At 35.9% G+C, this 26,916-nt stretch overlaps 3 protein-coding genes across 5 annotated transcripts in view; 2 read left to right on the top strand and 1 right to left on the bottom strand.

Annotated features, from left to right (window-relative positions):
- The window catches only part of camsap2b (calmodulin regulated spectrin-associated protein family, member 2b), a 94,881-nt gene that overhangs the window by 33,164 nt on the left and 34,801 nt on the right, over positions 1 to 26,916 (bottom strand). The window lies entirely within an intron of this gene.
- Positions 4,821 to 10,888, top strand: LOC130247472 (sterile alpha motif domain-containing protein 9-like). Its single transcript, XM_056480714.1, has one exon. It carries the CDS (start codon positions 4,932 to 4,934, stop codon positions 10,485 to 10,487), a length of 5,556 nt encoding a protein of 1,851 aa, XP_056336689.1. The 5' UTR covers positions 4,821 to 4,931; the 3' UTR covers positions 10,488 to 10,888.
- Positions 15,612 to 26,694, top strand: LOC130247479 (sterile alpha motif domain-containing protein 9-like). The gene is given in 3 exon segments (XM_056480727.1): positions 15,612 to 15,699; positions 19,960 to 23,309; positions 23,312 to 26,694. Coding segments are annotated over 2 exon segments (5,295 nt in total). The 5' UTR covers positions 15,612 to 15,699; positions 19,960 to 19,967; the 3' UTR covers positions 25,265 to 26,694.

Here is a 26,916-nt window from a genome sequence, read left to right as displayed (position 1 = left end):
TTAACATAAGTCTGACATCCAAATGAACTCTTTGTGAATAAATATGTGTTGTTTTGGACAGTAAAAAAACATCTACACACTAAGCTATGAGAGTTTGTGGTTTTATCTTCGACCCTGTCAATCAAAGCTAGATTCGCCAGCTCTTAGAATACTTTTGTAGTCCTTTGAATTGCTTTAGTCAAGTGACCTGCGTGTTTCGAAACATTTCGGAGCAGTGTTTCGAAACATCTGCGGTTTGGGATCTCGAGACCGTGTGTCAGTTTCGCGTCAGCCATCCCTAGTTTTGCCACCTGCCAGGACCAAGTGTGCCACACGCCTGGTTTGAGTGATGCTCCCGGCCGTTAGATAGCCCCCTAGGGGCTCGCTGCAGTACAAGTCATAAAGGCCGCCTCCTCCGTGTTAATGAAGGAGACTTGAGCCCAAATAAAAAAATTAATTACACTTGAAATAAAATTAGCCAAAAAATGGTTTTGGTCAATTAAAAACAGTAGTTCTCAAACTTTTAAGCCAGCGACCCCCAATGTAAGATCGTCAAGAGCTCACGACCCCCCCCCCCACTACCAAAGCATTTACAAACAATAAAAATAACTTCTTTTAAGCTGTTCCCAATATTTTAACTATATTTACTATACATTACAGGGCTCGAAATAAACATTTTTTGCTTAGTAGCACTGGTGCTCCTAACTTTAAAAATGTAGGTGCACCAGCCAAAATTTTGTCACACCCACCAATTATGAGCATCGTTACTAAAAGTTTTATAAACAGATTTATTGCATTGAAAATCAACACTGATCAAAACTAACAAGCAAAAACTATATATGCATGAGTGAGGAAAAACATGTCTCAACGACATCCCGTTATCACATTTTTATAACATAATTGAGTGACCAAAAAATATACATGGACCACTCACCAGCCAAGCACGCACTGCTTGAATGAATGAATGAATGAATCTGTTAATGATAACGGGGCTGTGTTCTCATGGGTGGTGTCTTATACTGCACAGATGCATTTGACATATACCTTATTTTTTGCTTACGTCATTTTAATAGCAATACAGCTCTTTTCATGAGCTGCAATATTAGTTTAATCTTAGTCAGTGCAAGCCCTTTTGCGATGGTGTTTGCCGTGTTAACTTTTACATATAGCTGCACGGCTGACATCATCTGGCGATTAAATCAAGGATTAAAAAGAACCTCTCGTGCTTAAAATGTGTAGATGTGGCAAACAGTTACCCCTCAAAATTCCATCCCACAGACTTTACAGTGAACGCTTTAGTTATTTTCATAGCAGACTTGAAGCCACTGGAAGTCTTTTATCCTCTCTTGGAAAAGTGTAGATGGTGGATTAACATTCACCACATGAGCAGTAATCAGATGTGCCATTATTTGTAGCTTTAGGTGGTTTCTAAAACAAAATCTGTCAGTGTTGTTTTCATTCTCATCTTCAGCACTTTACATTTTCGCAGATGTCGCTCTCCCTGTCATCTGAAGGCGTTGACTGAGTGATTGACAGCTGATTTCAACCAATCCATTCGCATTCAGTTCTAGAGCAGTGGGCTAATAAGAAGAGCGTGAAGGCGGGGCAAGCGTTGCAGGCTTTGTTTACAACTGCAAGTTGACATGTCAACTGTTTTAAACTGTTCTTGAGCGCTGCGTTTCAAGTGCAAAGATGCATTCTGCCTGAATGTGTCCTTAATACTTTATGAGTTCATCCTGATATTTCTGACATTTCCTACAGTTGTCTAGCTCTTATGCTTAGTCAAAGTAGACGGTTCCGGTTTTCACATCCAGATACGTGCTGTATTGATAAGTAGCGGGTTATTCGCTGCACAGTTATGATGTTCCATTCACTTTTTTTATTCTAATCAGTAATATCTTTAAAAAAAAAAATCTGAAAATATTAGCTTTCACTTGTAATACTGAAAAATATATATTAATCACTGAAAATTACACAATTTTTAAATCACTCCTGCGACCCCTTGAAATTATTCTGTGACCTCCAGTTTGAGAACCACTGAATTAAGGCACTGGTTATCATGCTGATAAAGAGTATGTTTTTAGCCAGTAATTTAATGCTATATAAACAGGGTGTGTCATCGTGATTGACAGTTTCTTAAAACAGACCGTCTGAGTTTTGGGAGGAGATTGAAGTGTTATTATTCGATTTCTGTGTTATTTTACCATGATAAAATGAGTTCAGCAGTAAACTATACTTTCTGACCTACAGGATCTGATGAATCATTGTTTATTCGGTAAAGTGAGGGATTTATCAGGCTTTATTATCAGTTTGCTAATACACGCCTAGGCATGACGAGGAAAATACAGGTGATCGCTATCTAGCAGTAATTCTTTTTATGGCTCTGAAATAATAATTAGGAAGACAAAACTAATGTTAGCCAATCTCCACATTTATCTCCTGTAACGTTTTTTGAAAATTGATTTAAAGGACGTCTCTGACATTTTGAGTTAATCTACTGAATTTGCTGTTATAAAATATTATAATGTTCTAGAAACAGAATCTTATATGACAGATAGAGCTGTAAATGTTATATATTATTTATATACATCATTTACCATTCGCTTTTTGTTTGAAAACACCTAAACATTAAAATGAAGGTAAATTCTTATTTGCCACATATTAAGGCATTGAATAAACCAAATGAAAACGGAGGCAAAAAATTATAAACATTTATTGAAGCGATGTTGCAGCCGCTGATAGATATCCGTTGATGTATTAATACTGCAAAGTTTATTGTACAAATTGATAAGGATTATATTATATAGTGCAGGAATGAGATGTGTAAATATCCTGTTGATATTTAGAAATCTTGCTATGTTTATCTTTTAAATGCACGATTTTTCCCGCATGGCAAATAGCTGTCCGTGGTGTGTATATTTTGGGTTCTGCTGAATGCCAATTAAAATGAAACCTTTCTAAAAAATGTGTTGTTTGTATGTTAGTGATATTTGACCCCTGTGAAGATAATAAATACCAACAACCCTGTTATAAGAGAAATATTTTTTGTGCTCATGGCTAGAGTAACTCAGGCTAGAGTGTATGAAAGACCGTTTATTTCTGCATTACGTGTTTTTAAATTTAAGTGCTTATATTTATATTAGCGAGCTCTTGTTATAGTGCAGATATGGGCGGTCTGCTGATAATAAGCGTTTGGTTGGAAGCTTGAAAGTTTTTATAAAAATAAAAAAATAAAAAATAAATAAAAATAAAAAATCGGAATTGGATCACTTGAAGGATGCAGTATAAATGCAGCTTTAAAATGCAATTCAATGTCTCAGTATCTTCAGTTTGCCAGACACCACTGGAATTTCTAATGGAATTGGGTTTAATGGTCAGATGAACCCAAAATAGAGCTTTTTAAAATAAAAAATATGTGAAAAATAAGCATATTTATTTGCATTATTTAAATTATTGAATTACAACAATTCTGCAAAGAAGAGTGGTTCAAAATTCCTCAACAGACATGTGAAAGACTCACTGACAGTTATCACAAACACTTGATTGCAGTTGTTGCTGCAATGGGTGGCACAACTATTAGATTTAGAGGGAAATTACAGGGCCAGGCAGGATTGGATTTTTTTTTCTGGTTATTTTTGTGCAATATTAAAATCTGTTTAATTGTTTGAATGATGCAAGAGTGACAAATAGGCAAAAAAATTACAAATCAATGCTGTGAGTTCACTGGGGAATTAATCTAAGTTACGGGAACTGCAGGTTACAGGTGAAACGGCATGAATAAATGCATCATTGTTTTGAATAGTGCATTGAAAATGGCCTCTGGTCATGAAAATGAGAATTACAGGATGTTGATGTGATACAAATTATTTCTCTTATTTCAGAATGCTGTGAAACAAGCAGAAATACCAGAAATGGAGAGAACGCTTTTTATCTGAAAATCAACAGTGGCCAAGCACCCCAGGAGAGGCAAGTCAAATTAAAAATGAAATAAAATACTGTGTACCTGAAAAGTTTATCATGCTGATTATTTTATTTATTTTAGTCACACAAAATAATTATGATAAAAATATTTTTAAATATTGTCTACAAAAATTATTACCTTAAGTTTCATGAAATGTGGTGGTATTACTTGAAAACATTTAAAATGTCATTACTCTTCACCACTTACTGAAACTAATAATGAGTTTAAAAGTCTTCAGTATATTTTAATTTAATATTTGGATATCAATACCATTTTTTTCACATCATAAGTAAGCCACAACATCACTAATGCTAAAACTAATATTCCATGAAAAATATTACTTTGTTAATGAGAAACAGGATTTTTTTACGTTCATTAGCTCTTTCCCCACCATTGACCAGATAACTTATCAATAAAAAGACCATGCTTAATATAATACATATGTCTGTGTATATATCCTGTATGTATCCTGTTTATTATTTTTCTAATATTTCCCAAGCAATGTTTAACAGAGAGATGATTTTTCAACAAATATCTAAACATAATAATGTTAATAACTCATTTCTAATCACTGACTTCTTTTATCTTTTACATGATAAGAGTACAAAATATTTTACTAGCTATTTTTCCCAGATACTAGTATTCTGCTTAAAGTGACATTTAAAGGCTAAACTAGGTTAATGGGGTTATTTAGGCATGTCACTAGATAACTGTCGTTTTAATATTGACCTTAAACACTTTAATATTGACCTCGTCTAATAATATTGACCTTAAAATTATTATTTTTAAATGAAACTGCTTTTATTCAAGTAAAACAAACTCCTCAAATAAAATCCTTAAAAGTGACAGCTTTTTAAAAAACACACTGGCAGGGAAAAAGTTAAGACTTTAAAAATGAAATCAAATATAAATAAATAAATACTAATTATGATGCCATCAGAAATGTTTATATTTCTATTTTGATGTTTGTTTGTCTTTTTCAGCGATAATCATGAGTCAAAAGACAAAGCTTCCTCATCTAGTGGAGAACTGGACAAAAGAGCAAGTTCACTACTGGTTAACTGAAATAATACAAGTAGATAAAGAATATGCAGAGATGTTATATAAGGAAGACGTATCAGGGAAAGCACTAGTTTGCTTCAAACCCAGGGATCTGCACTACCTTGGCATTAAGCTTGGTCCAGCTATGATTATTACAGACAAATTAAAGGCGTACAGACAGCATTATGAACCAGATTCTGTATCTCCTGAACATTTACAAACACAAACAGAAGAGGACAAACTGGACAAAACTGAAAAAACCCAAGACATACTAATACATCAACCACAAAGACATACACCATTTAAAACAGATAATGCGGATTCCAAGTCAAAAGATTCATTAGACCTTTCCCAAGATAAAAAGCCTAAACAATCTTCCAGCCATTCAGCCTCCAAAGAAACTAAACAAAAAGAGCCAGCAAAAATGAAAACATCGGTCACCAAGGCAAATAGCATTATTGATACAAAAAAAACAGATTCTGCATCTCCTGAACATTCCCAAACACACAATGAAGAGGACAAACTGGACAGAACTGAGGAAATCCAAGACATATTAACACATCAACCACAAAGACATTCACCTAAAAAATCTAAGGAAAAATCAGAAAAAAACTCCAAAAGTAGCCAAGTGGCAAACATTGGGGATGATTCTTTGAGATTAAGATCCGATAATGCGGATTCCAAACCAAAAGAATCATTAGAGCCTTCACAAGATAAAAAGCCTAAACAATCTTCCAGCCATTCAGCCTCCAAAGAAACTAAACAAAAACAGTCAGCCAAAAAGAAAACATCGGTTATTAAGGCAGATAGCATAATTGATATAAAAAAAACTGATTCTGCATCTTCTGAACATTCCAAAACACACCATGATGAGGACAAACTGGACAAAATTGAGGAAATCCAAGACACTTCAACAGGTCAAACGCAGATATCTACAAAGACAGGTAAGAAATCTACAAGAAAATCAAGCAAAAAAAGAAAATCTAAGAATCAGACATTAAACATTGATAAAGATTCAACAGATTTGACCCCAAGTGCTCAAAAAGATGATTGCCAGAAAAAAGAAGAATTAAAACTGTTACCATCTCAAGAAAAAAAAATTGAAAGTTCCAGTCAACAGGAAGTCAAATCAAACTCAAATGAATCTGAATCAAGACAGTCTCTTGACTTTAAACTGTTAGTCAACAATGCAGATAAAACAACTGAAAGAGACAGGAGCACAAGAAAGCCTGGACAACACTCATGTAGTCTCTATCCATTTGACCAGAGCTCTGCTTCTCATCGATACATTCAAAACTACACTTTACCACCAGAGACTGGACCAGGTAATCTGATTGATCCAGTTCATGAGTATAAGTTTATGGGCAGAACAGATGATATAACTGTGATAAAGAAGAAGTTCAATAAAGAGGTGTTTCGCTTTGCTGCTGGCTGTATGAACAGCCGTACAAACGGAACCATCCACTGCGGTGTTGCAGATTGTAAAAGTTCTGAATATGCCCATGGTGAGATTATTGGGGTAACTGTTGAGAACAAGGACACCATCATTGATCACTTTAATCAAGACATTAAATCATTCTTTGAAGATCATCCAGAAGAAGCAAAGGCGTGCATCAGACAACCTCGCTTTGTAGAAGTTCTCTGTCCTGATGGTACTCTCTCTGGAAAATATATCATAGAGGTGGATGTTGTTCCATCCCACAGCATAGTTGATGGAAAACTATTTTATATCCAGACTCTTGATGAAGAGAATCAATGGAAAAAGAGCAAAGGAAAGTCACTTTTCATCAGAGAGGGAGCATCAACTCGTGATATCTGTAAAATTGGTAATCCGAGAGATCTGCAATCTGAATTAGCTCGAGTAAATACAAACGTCAATGTTCTGGACAACAGGAGGAAAGAGGCTGAAAAGAGACCCGAAAGCAAAAGAACATCAAATCAAGGGGAAAAGCTGAAGAATCTGCTGACATGTGGAGGAAACAGACTGGATCATTACGATTATTTCATCATTGTAACAAACAAGAGTCACCCTGAACAGCTCCAGCATCTTCAGTTCATGACAACCTTGAGATTGTTTAGTGTACTGGACTATGATTCTGACTCTGCAGTAAATGGATCCTGCCACAACTACAGAGATGTCCGAGTTGCAAACCTTCACACACCAAGTCAGTTTAATGGGGATCCAGGAGCAATTGTGAAAAAGCTCAACTTGTACAAACAAACAAGCTGGGTGTTTTGTAATGGCAGAGAAGATCTGATTTGTAATGACAGAGATTTCAACAATGAATCTGACAAACCACTTCGACCTAGCGAATGGTTAATACACAAAGCAGGAGAGGTACAAGACATGATCTCGTTCCTCTGCAACCCTGACACTCTTCCTAGAGGACGATTCTTAGTCATATTTCTCCTCCTCTCCACTGTTGAGGCCATGAATGACCCAATGTTTGACACTTTCATGTCATTTTATAAAAACCTTGCGGGCACAGAAAACATTTTAAGTATTTGCACTTCAGATGTGTCCTTTCAAAAATGGAGAGACTTTATTCAGGCCAGATGTGAACATGACATCAGTCACCGGAGCATATATGATCTGGAGCTCAGTGAAATCAACGGGACGATACTGAAACTTGGACAGAACAAGCCACATGCACAGAAAATTCTTCCATCTGCTGAGGGCAGTTCAGTGGTTCTCCAACAAAAGGATGAAGACCTCATGCCATCTCTTGATGTCCTTTGTGAAAATGAGTGTGAGAATGTATTTGATGAGAACAGTTCAGAATTTCAGGAATTCCAAATTAAAACAGAAGCTGAATTCTACAGAGGTGACAAAGTCAAATGGTGGAATTTTTACTTCTCAGAAAAAAATACAGCAAAACCTTTCATAAAAAGGGACAAATATGATCAACTTAAACGTTTAATCGAATCTAAAACCAAAAATCCAGCAAGCACATGTGTTATGGTGAATCTTTTCCATCATCCTGGTTGTGGGGGAACCACTTTAGCCATGCATGTGATGTGGAATCTGAGAAAAGATTTCCGTTGTGCAGTTCTAAAAGACAACACAGCTTCCAAATTTGACGTAGCTCAACAAGTGGCCTACTTGATAAAATGTGGAAAAAATGAGACTTCACGGACAACACCAGCACTTTTATTAGTAGATGACTCCGAAGACACTGAAAACACAGAGGAACTTCAACATTCTATGCGAAAAACTCTAGAGGAAATTTCCCCAAATGCACTTGTTGTTGTTCTAAATTGCTTACGTTCAAAAACACCAAAATTGAGATACTCAAACAGTGTCATTGAGAGCCAGTTTATCACAGCAACACTATCTAAAGAAGAAATGGACGCCTTTGAGATGAAACTAACAGAACTCCAAAAAACCCATGAAAAACCAGAGAACTTCTATAGTTTCATGATCATGAAATCAAACTTTAGTCAAGACTATGTTACAAATGTCACTCGTAATATTCTGAAAGATCTTGATATTGAAAGAAAACAAGCACAACTCTTTTCAATTCTGGCACTACTGAACTCTTATGTGGCTGAATCAGCCATTTCCGTGTCACTGTGTGAAGATTTTCTTGGCATTAAGCGAAACTTTTGGGGGAAACAAACAGTTTTGGATGAAATGGAACCACAGTCATGCTTGCTAATTGAGTTTGAAGCTGAAGAAGGTGGCGTGTACAAAGCAATTCGTTTTGTTCATCAACGGATTGCAACAGAATGTGTCAAAGAGTTGGAAGAGACACACAAAATACCAAGATCTGACATAGTCCATAATTTGCTGCATTGTGACTTGTTCTTCAAATCTGGAATAGGAAAGGATAATCTCCTGCAGTCAGTAAAAAGCATGCTAATAACTAGACAACGCAAGACAGAAGGTGATGAGAAAGACACTCTGTTTTCACTTTTGATAGAGGACATCAATAAAGAGAATGACAAACTGAAAAAAATTCAGGACATCTTTACAGAGGCATCAAAACGATTTGATAAAGACTTTGTAATTCCTCAAGCTTTAGCAAGACATTTGTATCTGAATGAAAATAACTTTGCACAAGCAAAGGACTGGGCAAACAAAGCTAAAACCATCAAAGAAAATTCATATACTCTTGATACTGTTGGCCAGGTCTCTAGAAGTGAGCTGAAAAGCAAAATTAAAGAGAACAAAAAACCCACACCTGATGACCTACAAGAATATCTGAATCTAGCTGATGAAGCAATAGAAGCTTTCCAAAGGGCTCAATTATTGGCAAAGACAGATGATAGTCCAGATCTGGAAGAGACTTCCCATAGGAAACCAAACACCTACAACATATCTGGATACATGAGCGAGATTGACATTGCAATGACAGTCTTTGACATTGTAAAGGGACTGCCATTGTTTGAGGAAGGAGATTCAATGAAAGATGATTATATTCAACAATTTTTCAAAGGTAAAATATCCATAATTAACATTCCAGTAATCCAGAATGACAACAACAAAAAACTGACTGAAATTCTTAGGGAGTATGAACCATTCCTTGTGTCTTTGAAGCAAGAAGTAGACAAAGCATTTGATTTCCTTGAATATTTTTTCACCTACACTAGGGAGAAAGGCATTGTTGACAAAGAAAAGCAGTTTAGGAACAGGGAAAAGCTATCTGAGCACTTCAAAAAATATATCTCCCTGTTCTCAAAGGACAGGCTAAATGAAAAAAAGCACAAACCAAAGTTGAGCATGAACATGGAAATTGAAGAATTTCGAATGTACCTGGAGGAAAATAGGGCAAACAACTTCCCAAGAATTCTTCAGTTTCTGGAATTCAGAAAAAACATGATTGAGCATATTGTTGAGAAACACTCATTTATCTATAAGAATTGCACGACCAAGACCCTCAAGGACAAAACAAATCATTTGCTTGCACACATAATTCTCAAGCTGAATAAACCAAGTTCACGATTTGCAAAAACCCAAATAGAACTCATTGATCTTCTGAAGGAACTTTTGCAAGAAGCTGGAACACAGCATCCACATCCAGAGCCTTACTACCTTGCTGTATTGTTGCTGTGGCCAGGAAAACATGTCACTGACCCCCGAATAACTACGTATGTGGAAACGCAAAAAAAATCCTCTAGAAAGCAATTCTCACACATTTTCAGAGTCAGAAACCCAATCGCCTACTTCTATCTAGGAAAATCTGATGGAATAGAACGATTGGTTCCCAAAGCCAGCCTTGACATCGACTTTGTTAATGTGCGAGATCGAAATGTTCTATGGCAAACTGCAGACATTTTCAAGGAGCAGGCTATAAAGGACAAACTCTGCAGGGTTAACGGCATAATGGAGCAGGGTGAGCTTTATGCTCAGTATGGAAAGCACTGGATCCCTGTGCGCCGCACATACCTTGGAGGACTGAGAAGTGGTCATAGCACAGAGAGGGTGACTTTCTACATTGGTTTTGCTATTGATGGTCCACTAGCATATGACATCCAATATGCAGACATGAGAGCTGATACATAATCAAACCTATAAGCCTGATCTTTTTTTTTATTTCTTTTACCAATTCTCCAAATGTATCAGTTATGTTAGACATTTATTTTGAACATATGTATGAGATGCAGTGATATGAAATTACAATCAACATTTATCAGCCTCATTTTTGGGATATTTTATATACTATATATAGCAAAAACAGAGAGTCATAAGCAAATAATATTTTTCAGGTTGTCAAGTTAATAACTTGTATTATATCTGTATATACATGTATCTGTTTCCATAATTAGTTTCAGTGACATTTGTTTGATACTGAAGGACCAAAAAAATGAATATTATTCTCAGATAAATGGAAACAATGGAATTAATGCAAGACAAAAATTTAATTTGAGATTTACAAGTTGAAATGTACTGTACAATAAATCAAAGTGAGAAAGAAAAAGAGTTGCTCTTATTATTTCTTTTGTATCTACAGTCCTCACAATGCTTGATAACAATTACCTTTCAATTAGGGGGGCGTTGATAAACTGCGCGCAACGTGTCTGAAGAGCGAGGAGGGATCCGGGGGGGAGAAGCATGCTTTACATATTTGAGGACCGGGAGGGAGGCGCGCGATTTCTGGGAGATTATCACTTGTTTGCGGCCATTATGAGTCCCACAAAATGACACTCCCGATTCCCGGACTTGGGATGTCTGAACATCACGTTTAACAACTGCAGTGAGACGCGATCCAGCGGTACAACCTTGATAAAGACGTGCACTGCTCTCTGTCTCTGGAGCTCAGAAGACCACGTGGCTGTGTGTGTGGCTCTGCAGTGAGCACCACTTGTGTCTGTGTGTGTGTGTGTGTGTGTGTGTGTGTGTGTGTGTGGTCACTGTTCAAAAATGCTAGGTAAAACATGGTGTGGATCATTTTCATTCTAAAATGCCATTTTACCACTAAGACGTATTAGTGCAAACAAGGCCTGAGTGTGTATTTTTCGCGAGCGGTTTGCGACGGGGGTGGGGCGGAGCATCGGCGGCCCAACCCTAATACATACTCATCAGAAATAGGTGAAAATTTTGTCATTTAGACATATGGCTGCATTTCGTGTTTAAAACAAACGCTATGTGGTTGTATGACGCCGTTCCTTTTCTCGCTCACCAGCAGACCGCTTACCTTCATGTAGATGGCTTTTCAGTTTTTTTGGTAGCTTGACACGTACATCGGCGGACTTAAGACGCAGAGGGGAGTTGACCGCGACAACGGGGATGACCGGGGAAGAACGGTTCCAGAAAGCAGGTAAGAAAAACAAAAGCCAAAAAATAAAATAAACAAGTAATTAACAAGGTCAGAATGTGGTCAAATCTGAAAACGTGGTAAAAATTAGGCTGCCGTAAGGGCTTTTGTTTTTCTGGATTACTTTTGAAAACACTGCGGTTGGGTTTAAGGAAGAGGGTGGTTAGGTCAATCGGTGCTATTTAAAAAACTATTGGTTAGGTTTAGGGAAGGAAGAGGATGGGGGCATCGTCGGTTGGTCAGCCAGTCAGTCGACAGCGGCCTCTGGTGAATTTATGTGAGTAACAGCAGGCGGAAATAGCATTTGCAAGAGAAATTTGAGATCTGAAAAGGCGTACACAGCGACCTCTGGTGGATTTGAGAAAACAAAAACTGCAAAAAAAACTCCTTGGACATATTTTGCTCTCTCCAGAAATGTACAGTATATAGGGGTACGTTATTAGAATGAGCCTAAATTGAACAAAAAACAGGACAGAGAGTACACTTTTTTAACGTCTGTTAACATACAGTACATTATTATTCAACTATCAGCTCTGAGGCACTCTCCAGAAAATAAATTCAGATACATTTTTTGATTAAATTTAAAATTAATGTGCTTGTGGACATGAACACATGAAAATTGACAACCTATTGACCCTTTACAGGCAGTTTGCTTGATAGGCCAATCACAATGCCATTATTATTTTCCCCGTCACTGTGTGCCACTTTCTCTGACATGCAGAACAGCCAGACTAACCAGGCATAGCACAGTAACATTGATAATGAACATAAAAAATCATGAAAATGTGCACGTATGATAGCAGGAAAGGTTGGGCATATGTTTAATCTTTTCTTGAAACCTAGAGAAGTGTATAAAATGGATATGTTTGTGTGGTCGCCGGCCTCACCATCAGCTGTCAATCAATGGAGCTGCCAGGACAGCCCAGAAAACTCTAGTTTATGGATATATGACGTGACAGTAACCAATGAATTACCTGAGGACTCTGACAATGACAGGTGAGATGAGCTCTCTCATATATTCATAGAAGCATTATTGTTTTGTTTGAGATTCCAACAATTGCGTCTGTATGTGATTTATGTAAGGCAATCAGTCTGTAACATTTTCATTGTATTCAAATGGTCCAAATTTCCCATCTTTATAATTTAGGGCTATGGCCTAAATCTTTAATTTGTTATCATTTATGCTCACATACTGAATATTTCCAGCAAACTGATATTTTGCACAGAATTCACATCGGTTTTTATTATTTGAATAATCATTTCAGATCAAATGTACAAGTAGTACAGTATATGACTTCTAGAACACCCCTAATAAATATAAATGTTGTTTGAGAGAATTCTCTATAGGAAAAAATACTTTGCTCTCAACCACAAGCAAAGGTAAATATTCAGCTTCCAGGCAATGCTAAAACTTCAAACAGCATGCATTAAACAGAAATAGATGAAGCATACAAACAAACAAAAAACGTTTAAAATGAATCATTACCAAGCCTGTCTCGATCCAAAAGACATGGCACAAAAAGACTGAAAAGACTGGAAAAGCTGACCCAGTCAAAAAGACTGGAAAGGTGGCACTGGAAGTAACGTACAGCAGAGAGACTCCAAGAGCAAGATGTTTACAGAGAAGAACCACTTGCATGATGGTGTTTCCAATCATGTTGCAATAAACTGAACCTGAAGAAACACAAATGCAACTGACACACCCAAGCAGGAAACAAAAGAGTGTAGTCACACATATAGTGTTGTCTCACAATAAGGACTCGTTTCTAAACTGTGTCATTTTCACTAATGGGGCTAATAATTCAGACTTATGTTCTGTCCAACTGTAAGGTCTTTAAATACCGTCTTAATACTACAAGGCTGTCAAATCAACATCCAAGTTCGACAAACTTAACTTTTAGTTATCAGTAGGTAAAAATATTGCTTAAACAAAGGCTGACTGCCCCAGAGAATCTTAATCCATGAGAGTTATAATACAAAGATACGAAAAAAATTATTTCCTTGTAAATTTTTCTTAACCCCCTTGGAAATTGTGTTAAATAATGTATGTTGTCCAGCAAGTTTTGACTGGCTAAATCTGAAAGATGCCATGCATTAAATTTTTTACAATTTTTGAGTTCTTTTTAGAAGCACCAGTTGTTCGAAAGACACAAATTTGTTTAGTGTATCTTTTGTTCATTGGATTTTCATTTTAGAAACAAATATTCAAAAACGAAAAACGAGTGATTTTTTGATTTTCATTTTAAAATTAAAAAACTAAAATTGGAATTCAATGCGTTTTTTGATTTTGGTTTTTGAATTTTAAAACAAAAATAAAAAAAACGGCTCATTTTTCTTTTTCATGGTGAAAAACGGTAAAACAAAATTCAAAAATGATTTAATTTTTATTTTTTATTTCGAAAAACAAAAAATAAAAACACCAGAAAACAAAAACGAATAAAGGCTTGTTTTTTATATTCTGAAACCAGATAGGCTGACTCATTCATGGTGATGCAATGCTGCCACACACAGGCTAGCCTAATATAGGCTATTGTTTTTTCCCACTTAATAAGGTTATAAAAGGTATTTTCTTGTTATAACGGTATTTTGTTAAGGCATATTTTCCTCATTAAGACAACATATTTCTCATCTAAGGGCGGGTTATATTTATTTATTTATTTTATTTATTATTATTTATTTATTATTTATTTATTTTTTGTTAGTATGTTTTAAATGAAACAACCATTGTTTTGACATTACCTGCAAGCATTAGGTAGCTTTACTGAACACTTTTCTGAAAAGAAGGTTTTAATATTGTTAAAACTATAATACTTCCACTTCCCAAAGTTTGACCATGAATCATTCAAGTGAGGAAGGAATTAATACAGTTGTTCGTTACGCACATTTCAATAAGTCATAGTATTTTAAAATAAAAATTAGCAATAACCATCACGTGTCTTTTAAAAACTGATTATCATTAAGCCTGCAGATGAGTTGTGTGCGTGCATCATCTCCCCGCTACAGTGGGTTAAATATAGCATCAGATTTTTAATACATAAATTGAAATTTAAAAAAATAGCCTACTGCTATTACATATATGTAATCTTACATATTTTATTCCTTGAGGAAAATATGTATTAACAAAATCCTGTTATCCCAAGAAAATACCTTTTCTAACCTTATTAAGTGGGAAAAAACAATAGCCTATATTAGGCTAGCTTGTGTGTGGCAGCATTGCGTCACCGTAAATGAGTCGGCTTATCTGGTTTCAGAATATAAATAAAACAAGACTTTATGGTCATTCGTTTTTGTATTTTGGTGATTTTATTTTTTGTTATTCTAAATAAAAAATAAAAATCAAATCGTTTTTGAATTTTGTTTTTCCGTTTTTCACCATGAAAAAGAAAAACAAGCCGTATTGAATTTCAATTTTAAAACAAAAATCAAAAAATGACTCGTTTTTCAATATCCGTTTCTAAATTGAAAATCCAATGACCAAAATTTCAATACACATCAGATTAATAAGTTCTATGGGACACTACAGATGTTAAGGTGAAAAACGAAAACACCTGTTTGTTTATTGTTTTATACACCTCCAAAAAATGTGTCTAAACTAGTTTGCCTTTAGACTGAGCCTAGGTTGGGGTTTGCATTGTGTGCAGACAGTGATTTGACTGTATGCACAAAACACTGATTTAATAATAATAATAATTTTTAGTAATAATAACTACAGAATAATAGAAATGGCATGATAAAAACAAGCATAACAGAGCATATAATCTCAGAAGGAATATCTCACATTTGATGCAAATTAAAAGGTCAAGATGCAAATTAAAACCTGCCAAAACCTGTACAAACAGGTTTGCATTTTGACAATGACTACATTGTGTGCAGCCACTGATACGGCTGTATAAAGCTCCCTGCTTTAAAGATTGACAAGCTGAAAAAGCGCTTTAACAACCAAGAACAGAAAGGCTTTAGGTGAGTACTATCAATTCTTTCTCTGATGTTTTATTAACAACACTATTTAGTGTCAGCACTATTTTATAACTATTAATTTAGCAAATTTATTATAACAACTAAATGGTTGTATAAACAAAGTTCTATGCTTACATTTAAGCTAGCACTAGTACACACGCTAGTACAAAATATAAAAGCACATTCATAAAATGTAGGTGTACCTTCTGATCAATAAGAAAAATCAGATTGCCTATTATGAGGTACTATCTGACTCCCTGAATTGAGGTTGATTTTATTTACTTTGTAATGACATTTTTTATAACTTTATTTAATGTATTTCATCTTATGTCCAAAATTAAAGTGTATATTTACAGTATTTTTAACAACATTTCTAAAAACAAAAGTTTACAGACCAGATAACACATGTATTAACATGTAATTGACATCGTGTCATCATGTCAAATCACAAAAGTGTCATGTAATTAAAAACTATAAATTCATGTTGCAATTAAACATAAATGTTTGAATCCAGAAATACTGTATGAAATTATTAAAGAACTCATTAGAAATTATACCTAACAATTTTTATTGTCGGTTACAATGCCTTCAGTCACTGTGTCAGATTATGTGATTCTGACTAGATAAAATCTTGATGTGTCGTGGGTAACAAACATGCCAAACTTCACATTGCTTTGCAATCAATAAATCACATGACTGCCACAATTAATATTCTATCATCAAAAAGCCACATACATTACAAATGTCTCTGTAATTTACTACTGAGTGTTTCCCACAGACGGCTGTTTTCCGCATTAAAGTGTGCGTTTCTGTTTGTTTTCGAAATTAAATTTATTTATTCATTCTGTGCAAGAAAAAGGTGATTTTGGAGCTCAATGAGTGGTTTCCAAGCAACGGCTGTAAACAAAACAGTAAACAGCCAATTCAAAGATACACTCATATAAAATTACCCACACCCCATTTTGAACACAAGTTATTTATCAGTTTACATGGTAGTTTCAGTACCCGCTCAAGAGGTTGCAGAAAAGCCTCAGCTATCGGTCGCCAACATTTATCTTTTTATTCTGCCATAGTAGTCCAGTAACACAGGCAAGCATACTGTTGCCACAGCTCAAAAGCTTTCTTCAAGTTTCAAATACCTTTGTTTATGTAGCACATATAAAACAGCCACAAAACTGACCAAAGTGCTTTACAACATCATAAAAACTAGAAATACAAAAAGAGAGATAGTAAAAATATAAATAAATTAGATAAATAAAAATACAAACACAAATAAGGCATGAAACTGGAAAAATTAAAATTCCAAATAGGCCAATAAAAACATTGTGGGTTTTTAAAAGCGACTAAAAGTCAAGCTAGGGGACACTGGCAAGTCATTACAAAGGCAAGGCCCAATCAATGAGGAGGCACAATCACTTTCTACTCAGTGTAATAAAAACAAGGTTTTTGAAGGGGTATACTGATGTAGCAATTCAATTAAGAAAGAATAAGTGCTTGAGAGTGCAGAGATTTAAAAACAGTCAGTGAAGTGCCTTTAGGTGTGACGTGATGCGATCCCTCATTGTCTTTTTTAAAAGGAATCCAGTGGCAGCGTTCTGCACTGAAGGCAAGCAATTTTAGGTTAAAAATGCAACAGTATAAAAAGAGTTGCAGTAATAAAGATGTGATGAGATAAAAGCTTGTATTGACCCTTTCAAAGTCTTGTTGGTGAGAAAGTGTTCTGAGCTGTAGAAAACAGTAAAGATTTGTTTAGCGCATTTTAGAGAGTTATCTAAAAGGACTCATAGATTCCTGTGAGGACTTAAAATCTGAAATAGGTCCTAGGTCAAAATGAAAAGCTCTCATATTTTCTAATGGGCGGTAAAAAAAAAATCAACACAAAGCTTTCTCTTTTGTTTTGCTACTTTAAAAGCTGTATAGTGATCAACTGCAAAATTAGATGTTTGTAATTAATATCTATTAATAACAAACTTATTCAGTTATTTGTTATTTTAAAATAAGTTTTACCTTATTAAACTCTAGCTTATCTTTAGAGAAGATAACAGAGTACCATCTAAAACCATCCTCAGCTTCATGATTCATTCTTATGCACTTCATTTATTGTACATTTAGTAGATTTAGCTACCCTTGTCTAAATACTCATTTATTACAATTGTATCTTCCTTGTGTTTATAACACAGTAATAGGTCTACAAGTCAAACTCACAAGTCAAATCTCACTACTCCTTCAGATTTGGTCAGATAATAAACTCCTTCAATATTTGTATAATTAATTTCAACAATCTTTGATTGTTAATTATTGCCACAGAGAGTTTTTGTGGCTGGTGCCCCATTAAAGGAGTTATTTATCTAACACTCACCTTAAGTGAGAAGTGACCAAACTCTCAATAGTAATATAAATATTTTTGCTAATATTTGAGACAAACCAAAGTAATATCACTACAGCAGTGTAAACGGAAGAGATTATTTGTTCCTATTGGCTAATATCGCCCATCTGACAAAACTCATCGTGGCATTGGTAGTTATGCACTATGACACTCTACTCAAGAAGAAACAACTGAATCTTTTGTCTTGTTGCTCATTTTTCATTTACAAATCCCCACAACACCCTACGTCAAAACGTACCGAAATCTGGTCAAAATCATTTAATTCAATTAAAACCACCAGTAGGTGGTGACAAGCCTTAATGAGGGTGTCACCGAGCCTCAGAGCTTGTTTTCTCCCAATAACAAAACCATTTCTGAATCAACTGTTCTGATTTGTTTGGTACTATATTTGTGGTTGAAATGCAGCCAAACATACTGTATAGGGCCCTATCATACACCCGGCGCAAGGCGCAACGCAATTGTTGTTTGCTAGCTTCAGCTCGGCGCAAGAGTCATTTTGACGTTTGCACCACGCTGTTTAAATAGCAAATGCATTTGGTCTAAAAAAGAGGTTTGTTAAGGCACACTGCTGGCGCGTTGCTATTTTGAGGAACTAAAATAGACTGTTCAATAGACCAGCTGAGAGGAGGTCTAAAGTCCAGCACAGAGCGTGTTAGTTGTGCGCCTCGCTTAAACATAGCTTAAAACACACAGGATGTACAGCAATACACAAATATCTTTAAAAATGAAAAAAAAAAAAATTAAAGGATTAAAATATTACAAAAATTTATATTTTATAGCCTACATAAATATAAAAACCATAGTTTCATGCCTTCGTCATCTAGGGGGGTTTTTCAGTTTATTCATGACAATTTGCTTTTGTATTATGTTCTTATTAGTAGTATTATTATTTATTATGCATATTTACTCAGTTTTTTGACCACACTTCGTCATTATTGTTCATTTATTCGTTTGCTGGAAATTAGAGCTGAATTTAGAAATAGCAACGCAACTGACTCTTAAAGGGAATGGGAGATGAGACTCTGATTGGTTTATTCTCAAAATACACCTATAACTCATTAAGAGAATAAGCTCAACCCTATTAGACCATGTGCCGCAGTGCAAAGCAGATTTTTCAGTCGTTAAAATAGTAAAAGTGGATTAGGACAAGTTCTTAATGCTTCTGCGCCCTGCACTTTGGACTTTGCGCATGGATTGTCAAAATAGAGCCCATAGGCTATAAATGCTGTCAATTACTGTTCTTCAGAATATTTTATATTATAGGATTATAATTATTTTATAGGACTTCAGAATCTGCAAAAATCCAAGTGCAATCTGTTTTTGTTAATAAACAATATTTTAAAATGTTATTTAATGAACCGTCTAACTTTTGTGTCTTCAGTCATTGTTGGGATACTCTTTTAAAGCTGGAAGCATTAATAACTATAAGCATCTGCAAGCTAGGAATGCTTGCAGATTATGCAAATAGCAATGGCATTGTCCTCAGCTGCCCAGAGAAAAAACTTTCACTTCACAAGTGATAACATAATAAGCGAAGCAGACATAGCGACGCAGTTTTAAAACTGCAATCACTTGCACTTGGAAAGGTAATGAATATTGGATATATCAGACTGATTTATTGAGTTGCCAGCAAGCACTTTTTTTGGATATTGTTATCAGATTTTATTTATTGGAGACATAAATATATATATTACATAAATTGTACGCATGTTGTCCGAAAACTAATCTGTCCGATAAATATCATGCATCACTAGTATTATTTCAAGATAAATCTTACTTAATACTAATTAATTAAGGTTGATTTTAACTATTAACTATTTTACTGTTACCTTCACTTTCTGCTAAACTGCTGTTTTTTGTTGTTGTTGTTGTTTCAGTGGCAGTTATGAGTCAAAAAACAACCCTTCCACTACGAGTGGAGGAATGGACAAAAGATGACGTTCATCACTGGTTAACTAAAGTGGTTAAAACAGATAAAAATTATGCAGAAAAGATATATGATGGAGACGTATCTGGAGAAGAACTGGTTTACTATAAGCGAGAGGATCTGCTTGACCTTGGAATTAAGCATGGTCCAGCTGTTAAGATTATCAATCTATTAAAGGAGTTAAAACAGCATTACAATCCTGACTCTGAATCACCTGAATATTCACAAACAATGCAAGAAGAGGACAAGATAGCAACTGAGGAAATCAAAAACATTTTAACACATCAACCACAAAGACATACAGCTAAAAAATCAACGAATAAAGAAAAATCTGAAAAAAATAGACACTCCAAAAGTAGTCAAGTGGCAAACATTGGGGATGGTTCTTTGAGATTAAGAACCGATAATGCGGATTCCAAACCAAAAGAATCATTAGAGCCTTCACAAGATAAAAAGCCTAAACAATCTTCCAGCCATTCAGCCTCCAAAGAAACTAAACAAAAAGAGTCAGCAAAAAAGAAAACATTGGTCATTAAGGCAGATAGCATAATTGATATAAAAAAAACTGATTCTGCATCTTCTGAACATTCCCAAACACACCATGATGAGGAAAAACTGGACAAAATTGAGGAAATCCAAGACACTTCAACAGGTCAAACGCAGATATCTACAAAGACAGGTAAGAAATCTACAAGAAAATCAAGCAAAAAAAGAAGATCTAAGAATCAGACATTAAACATTGATAAAGATTTAACAGATTTGACCCCAAATGCTCAAAAAGATGATTGCCAGAAAAAAGAAGAATTAAAACTGTTACCATCTCAAGAAAAAAAAATTGAAAGTTCCAGTCAAAAGGAAGTCAAATCAAACTCAAATGAATCTGAATCAAGACAGTCTCTTGACTTTAAACTGTTAGTCAACAATGCAGACAAAACAACTGAAAGAGACAGGAGCACAAGAAAGCCTGGACAACACTCATGTAGTCTCTATCCATTTGACCAGAGCTCTGCTTCTCATCGATACATTCAAAACTACACTTTACCACCAGAGACTGGACCAGGTAATCTGATTGATCCAGTTCATGAGTATAAGTTCTTGGGCAGAACAGATGATATAACTGTGATAAAGAAGAAGTTCAATAAAGAGGTGTTTCGCTTTGCTGCTGGCTGTATGAACAGCCGTACAAACGGAACCATCCACTGCGGTGTTGCAGATTGTAAAAGTTCTGAATATGCCCATGGTGAGATTATTGGGGTAACTGTTGAGAACAAGGACATCATCATTGATCACTTTAATCAAGACATTAAATCATTCTTTGAAGATCATCCAGAAGAAGCAAAGGCGTGCATCAGACAACCTCGCTTTGTAGAAGTTCTCTGTCCTGATGGTACTCTCTCTGGAAAATATATCATAGAGGTGGATGTTGTTCCATCCCACAGCATAGTTGATGGAAAACTATTTTATATCCAGACTCTTGATGAAGAGAATCAATGGAAAAAGAGCAAAGGAAAATCACTTTTCATCAGAGAGGGAGCATCAACTCGTGATATCTGTAAAATTGGTAATCCGAGAGATCTGCAATCTGAATTAGCTCGAGTAAATACAAACGTCAATGTTCTGGACAACAGGAGGAAAGAGGCTGAAAAGAGACCCGAAAGCAAAAGAACATCAAATCAAGGGGAAAAGCTGAAGAATCTGCTGACATGTGGAGGAAACAGACTGGATCATTACGATTATTTCATCATTGTAACAAACAAAAGTCACCCTGAACAGCTCCAGCATCTTCAGTTCATGACAACCTTAAAATTGTTCTGTGTGCTGGACTTTGATCCAGATTCGGTAGTAAATGGATCCTGCCACAACTACAGAGATGTCCGAGTTGCAAACCTTCACACACCAAGTCAGTTCCATGGGGATCCAGGAACAATAGTGAAAAATCTCAACTTGTACAAACAAACAAGTTGGGTATTCTGTAACGGGAGAAAAGACCTCAATACAGAATCTGACAAACCACTCAAACCAAGTGAATGGCTAAAACAGAAAGCAGGAGAGGTACAAGACATGATCTCGTTCCTCTGCAACCCTGACACTCTTCCTAGAGGACGATTCTTAGTCATATTTCTCCTCCTCTCCACTGTCGAGGCCATGAATGACCCAATGTTTGACACTTTTATGTCATTTTATAAAAACCTTGGTGGTACAGAAAACATTGCAACCATTTGCACTTCAGTAGATTCCTTTAATAAATGGAGAGATTACATTCAGTCCAGATGTGAACACGACATCAGTCAGCAGAGTATATATGATCTGGAGCTCAGCGAAATCAATGGGACGATACTGAAACTGGGACAGAACAAGCAAAATGCTCAGAGACTTCTTCCATCTGCTGAAGGCAGTTCAGTGATTCTGCAAAAAAAAGATGAAGACCTCATGACATCCCTTGATATCCTCTGTGAAAATGAATGTGAAAATGAATATGACGAGAGCTCTGCAGAATTTGAAGAGTTCAAAATTAATACAGAGTCTGAGTTCTACAGGGGAGGCAAAGTCAAATGGTGGAACTTTTACTTCTCAGAGCAACCTGCAGCAAAACCATTCATAAAACGAGACAAACACTCAAAACTAGAGAAAAGTATCAGATCTCAAATCAAAGATCCCACAAGTACTTGTGTCATGGTGAATCTGTTTCATCACCCTGGCTGTGGCGGCACTACCATGGCCATGCATGTGATGTGGAATCTGAGAAAAGAATTCAGATGCGCTGTGTTAAAAGACAACACTGTTCCAAAGGAAGAAGTGGCCAAACAGGTTGCTCATTTGATTAAATGTGGAAAAAATGAAAATTCGTTAAAAACCCCAGTCCTCATATTAGTGGAAGATTCAGAAGAAACAGAAAACACACAAGAACTACAGAACTCCTTGAGGAAAATCATAGGAGAAACAGGTGCATTTGTCATCATCTTAAACTGCATACGTACAAAAACTCCGAAATTAAGATACAACAACAGTGTTATTGAGACCGAGTTCATTACTGCAGAACTGTCTGACAAGGAAAAACAAGCTTTCGAAATGAAGCTTGAAGAACTTCAAGAAATAAAGTCCTTCACAACTGAGAATTTCTACAGTTTCATGATCATGAAAACAAATTTCGACCCCATATATGTTGAAAATGTTGCAACTAACATACTAAAAGATTTTGGAGTTGAAACCAAACAAGCACACCTCTTCTGCATGCTGGCTTTGCTAAATTCATATGTGCCTGAACCAGCCATTTCAAGATCTTTATGTGAAGATAATGCCCTTTTCTGGGCATTAAAACTGCATTGTGGGGAAGAGAATCAGTGCTGGAGAAAATGGAGCCCTACTCCTGTTTGCTGATTGAATTTGGGGCAGAGGAATATGGAGGATTCAAAGCAATTCGCTTTGTTCATCAATATCTTGCAACAGAATGTGTGAAAAAACTAGAAGAGACATATAACTGCTCCAGAGCTGACACTGTGCTTGACATGTTGCATTGTGATGTGCTTTTCAGAACTTTTGCAGTAAAAGATGTTTTTGTTCAATCGATAAAAAGCATGTTGATCACTCGTCACCGCAAGACAGAAGACAATGAGAAAGATACACTGTTTTCTCCACTGATAGAGGACATCAACTCAAGACAGGATGGTCTGAAAAAGATTCAAGAAATCTTTACTGCAGCTTTGCAGAGGTTTGATAAAGACTTCACAATTCCTCAAGCTCTAGCAAGACATTTGTACCTTAATGAGAAGAACTTTGCTGAAGCTAAAAAATGGGCAAACAGTGCGAAAGCCATCAAAGAAAATTCCTACACTGTAGATACAGTTGGACAAGTCTCAAAAAGTGAATTAAAACATAAACTTGAGTGTAAAAAAAAAGAAGACAAACAATACACAGCTGAAGACTTGAGGGATTATCTTGAGTCAGCAAGCACAGCAACCAAAGCTTTCAGAAGAGCTCAAAGCCTGGCAAAGACAGATGATGTTCTTGAAACCGAAGAGAAACTTCACAAAAAGTTGAGCCCATATAATATATCGGGCTACATGGGTGAAATTGACACAGCCATGATTGTTTTTGACATTATCAAAAAACTCCCATTGTTTAAGAAAGATGATCCAATGAAAGACCATTACATCCAGAGCTTCCTCAAAGGAAATCTGTCTTGTGCAAACATCCCAGTTTCCAAAACTGAATCCAATGATGCATTGGTTTCAGTTCTTCTGGACTATGAAGTCTTTCTGGCGTCCTTAAAATCACAAGTAAAAGAGGCATTTGACTTCCTTGAAATTTACTTCACTTACATGAGAGAGAAGGGGGTGGATGATGGGAAAGACATAAAGAATCACAAAAAGATCTCTACACATTATCAAAATTACATCTCATTATTCTGCACCTCAGCAGAAGAAAAACAAAAAGAGAGAAAGCAAAAACCTAAACTAAGTTTGAACATGGAGATTGAAGAGTGCCGAATGTTTCTAGAGGAAAAAAGGGCAGATACATTCCCAGGCCTTCTCCAGTTTTTAGAGCACAGAAAAGAGACAGTGGAAATGATTGCTGAGAAATACTCATTCATACATGAGAAATCTGTCATTAAAACTACAAAAGACAAAACAAATCATCTGCTTGCACATATTATACTTAAGCTAATTTCCCCAAAGTCAAAGCTGGCAAAATCCCTTGATGACCTATTTAAGCTATTAGACGAAATTCTGCAAGAAGCTGGTACACAGCTTCAATACCCAGAGCCGTTCTATCTGGCCATACTCTTGCTCTGGCCACAAAAAAATGAAACTAGACAAATGAAACAGCAAAACAGCACTAGAATAAAGTTTTATGTTGATAAAATTAGAAGTTCAGCAAGAAAACAACTCTCACACATGTACAGAACAAGATCAACAATTGCACACTTCTTTCTGGGACAATCTCCTGGAATACAGAGGCTGGTGACAAAAGTTTCTCTTGACAGATCTATAAGTAGTGTTAGAGAACGCAATCTTCTTTGGCAACGAGCAGAAATCTTTAAGGAACCCTTTATTAAAAAAACTCTCCTCAGAGTTGATGGTACTATTGAGCAAGGTGAGGTCTTCACAGAGTATGGAAGTCTTAAGATCCCTGTTCGTCCTGCATTTCTTGGTGGAGTGAGAAGCGGCTACAGCACTGAGAAAGTGTCCTTTTTCATTGGGTTTGCCATGGATGGACCACTTGCTTATGACATTCAATATGAGGACGATCAATAGATATATATGATGTATAACAATGGTGTGTAGAAGCACAATTTTTCTCTTAAACTCTATTATATTATATTGAAATTCTATCAGATAAATTTTACTCTCTTTGTTTAACACAGTAGTGAAAATAGTTTACTTATAAATTACTGTATACAGTATGACATTTAGGGTGTACTCACACAAGACATGGTTGTCTTAAACCGTGCCTAGGCTAGATTGTCCCCTCTCCTGCACTCGCATTGCATTTTTTGCCTTCCGAGCCAGAGCACACTTACTTCATCGATGCGACTGTTCATTTTAACAGAAGAGAAGCACTCTATCCATTTGTATTATTTTGATATGCAGAGACACTGTCAAATCTTTTGCTGAACAGATCCACGCCTGGGCCCGATCAGAGCCCTCACACTTGTCAAACAAACCGGAAAATGGGGGGTCAAACATGCCTGGGCACAGTTCAGATAGCCTAGTGCGAGTACGCCCTTACATTTAAAAGTCTTTGCAATATACTCAATTCTCATCATTATAAAACTGTAGTGACCACATTTTTCCTGAATACTCAATGATTGATTGTTCTTTTTGGATATGCCAAAAAAAGATGACAAATGATTCAATGATCATGAATTGAACACGACCTCAAATAAACATGTATACTGATTTGATCTATTGGTATTGACTTGTGGAATACATTGACAATGTAAAATAAAATTTACATAGACAACTCACGCCAAACTCTTAAGTGTAACATTTGAAGAAACAGTTCTCCTAAAATTTCTCCAGTTCTCCGGCTGAAACAGTTCTACATCTACACCTCCATCATTGAATCAGTCATCTGCACATCAATAACTGTCTGGTTTAGCTCAGCTACTAAATACGACCTCCAAAGACTACGTCGAATAGTTCGGACTGCTGAGCGAATCACTGGTACAATCCTTCCTACTCCCCAAGAACTGTACTTATCCAGAGCGAGCAGAAGGGCTGCCAAAATCACTCTGGACCCCTCACACCCAGCACACTGCCTCTTTGAACTTTTACCTTCTGGTCGACGCTACAGAGCACTGCGCACCAGAACAGCCCGACACAGAAACAGTTTCTTCCCTCAGGCAATCCATCGCATTAACACTTGATGATAATAATTGCGGAACCAACATCACTACTTGCCATACACTTTTATACACATATACACTTATTTAACAACACACTTTACATGCCAATTTGCACATAACAGCTGCACATATAACATTGTATATAGTAATAAACATGTACATACACTTGTCAATCTATATTTGCACTCACTACTTCTATTTTTTTAAAATATATTTATTATCTGTTTTTTTGTCCTGTCTCTGTTATCCTGTTACACTGTAGAAGCTTTGTCACGAAAACAAATTCCTCGTATGTGTGAACATACCTGGCAATAAAGCTCTTTCTGATTCTGAAAAGCACCACCTTTGTTCATTTAGTTTAGAGCCTAGGCTTTTATTGATCCAAACTTGCATCTTCTTTTGGTTCCATAAAAAGTTTGAAATGACACTAAGGTGAGTAAATAATGACTAAATGGTGTTAATGCATGCAGAATTATAAAACAACGAAGAATTCAAGCTCTCTGTACAATATGCTCAACAGCATATTGCAAGATATTGAACAGATGTAAAATATTTTTG

Source organism: Danio aesculapii, chromosome 2, assembly GCF_903798145.1.
Source record: "Danio aesculapii chromosome 2, fDanAes4.1, whole genome shotgun sequence".
In the NCBI taxonomy this organism is placed as follows: domain Eukaryota; kingdom Metazoa; phylum Chordata; class Actinopteri; order Cypriniformes; family Danionidae; genus Danio; species Danio aesculapii.
Note: the sequence above shows the minus strand (reverse complement) of the source record. Positions and strands in the feature narration are given on the sequence as shown.

Excerpts from the sequence above, each read along its gene's own strand:
- LOC130247472 (XM_056480714.1), top strand. The coding sequence starts at position 4,932 with ATGAGTCAAAAGACAAAGCTTCCTCATCTAGTGGAGAACTGGACAAAA.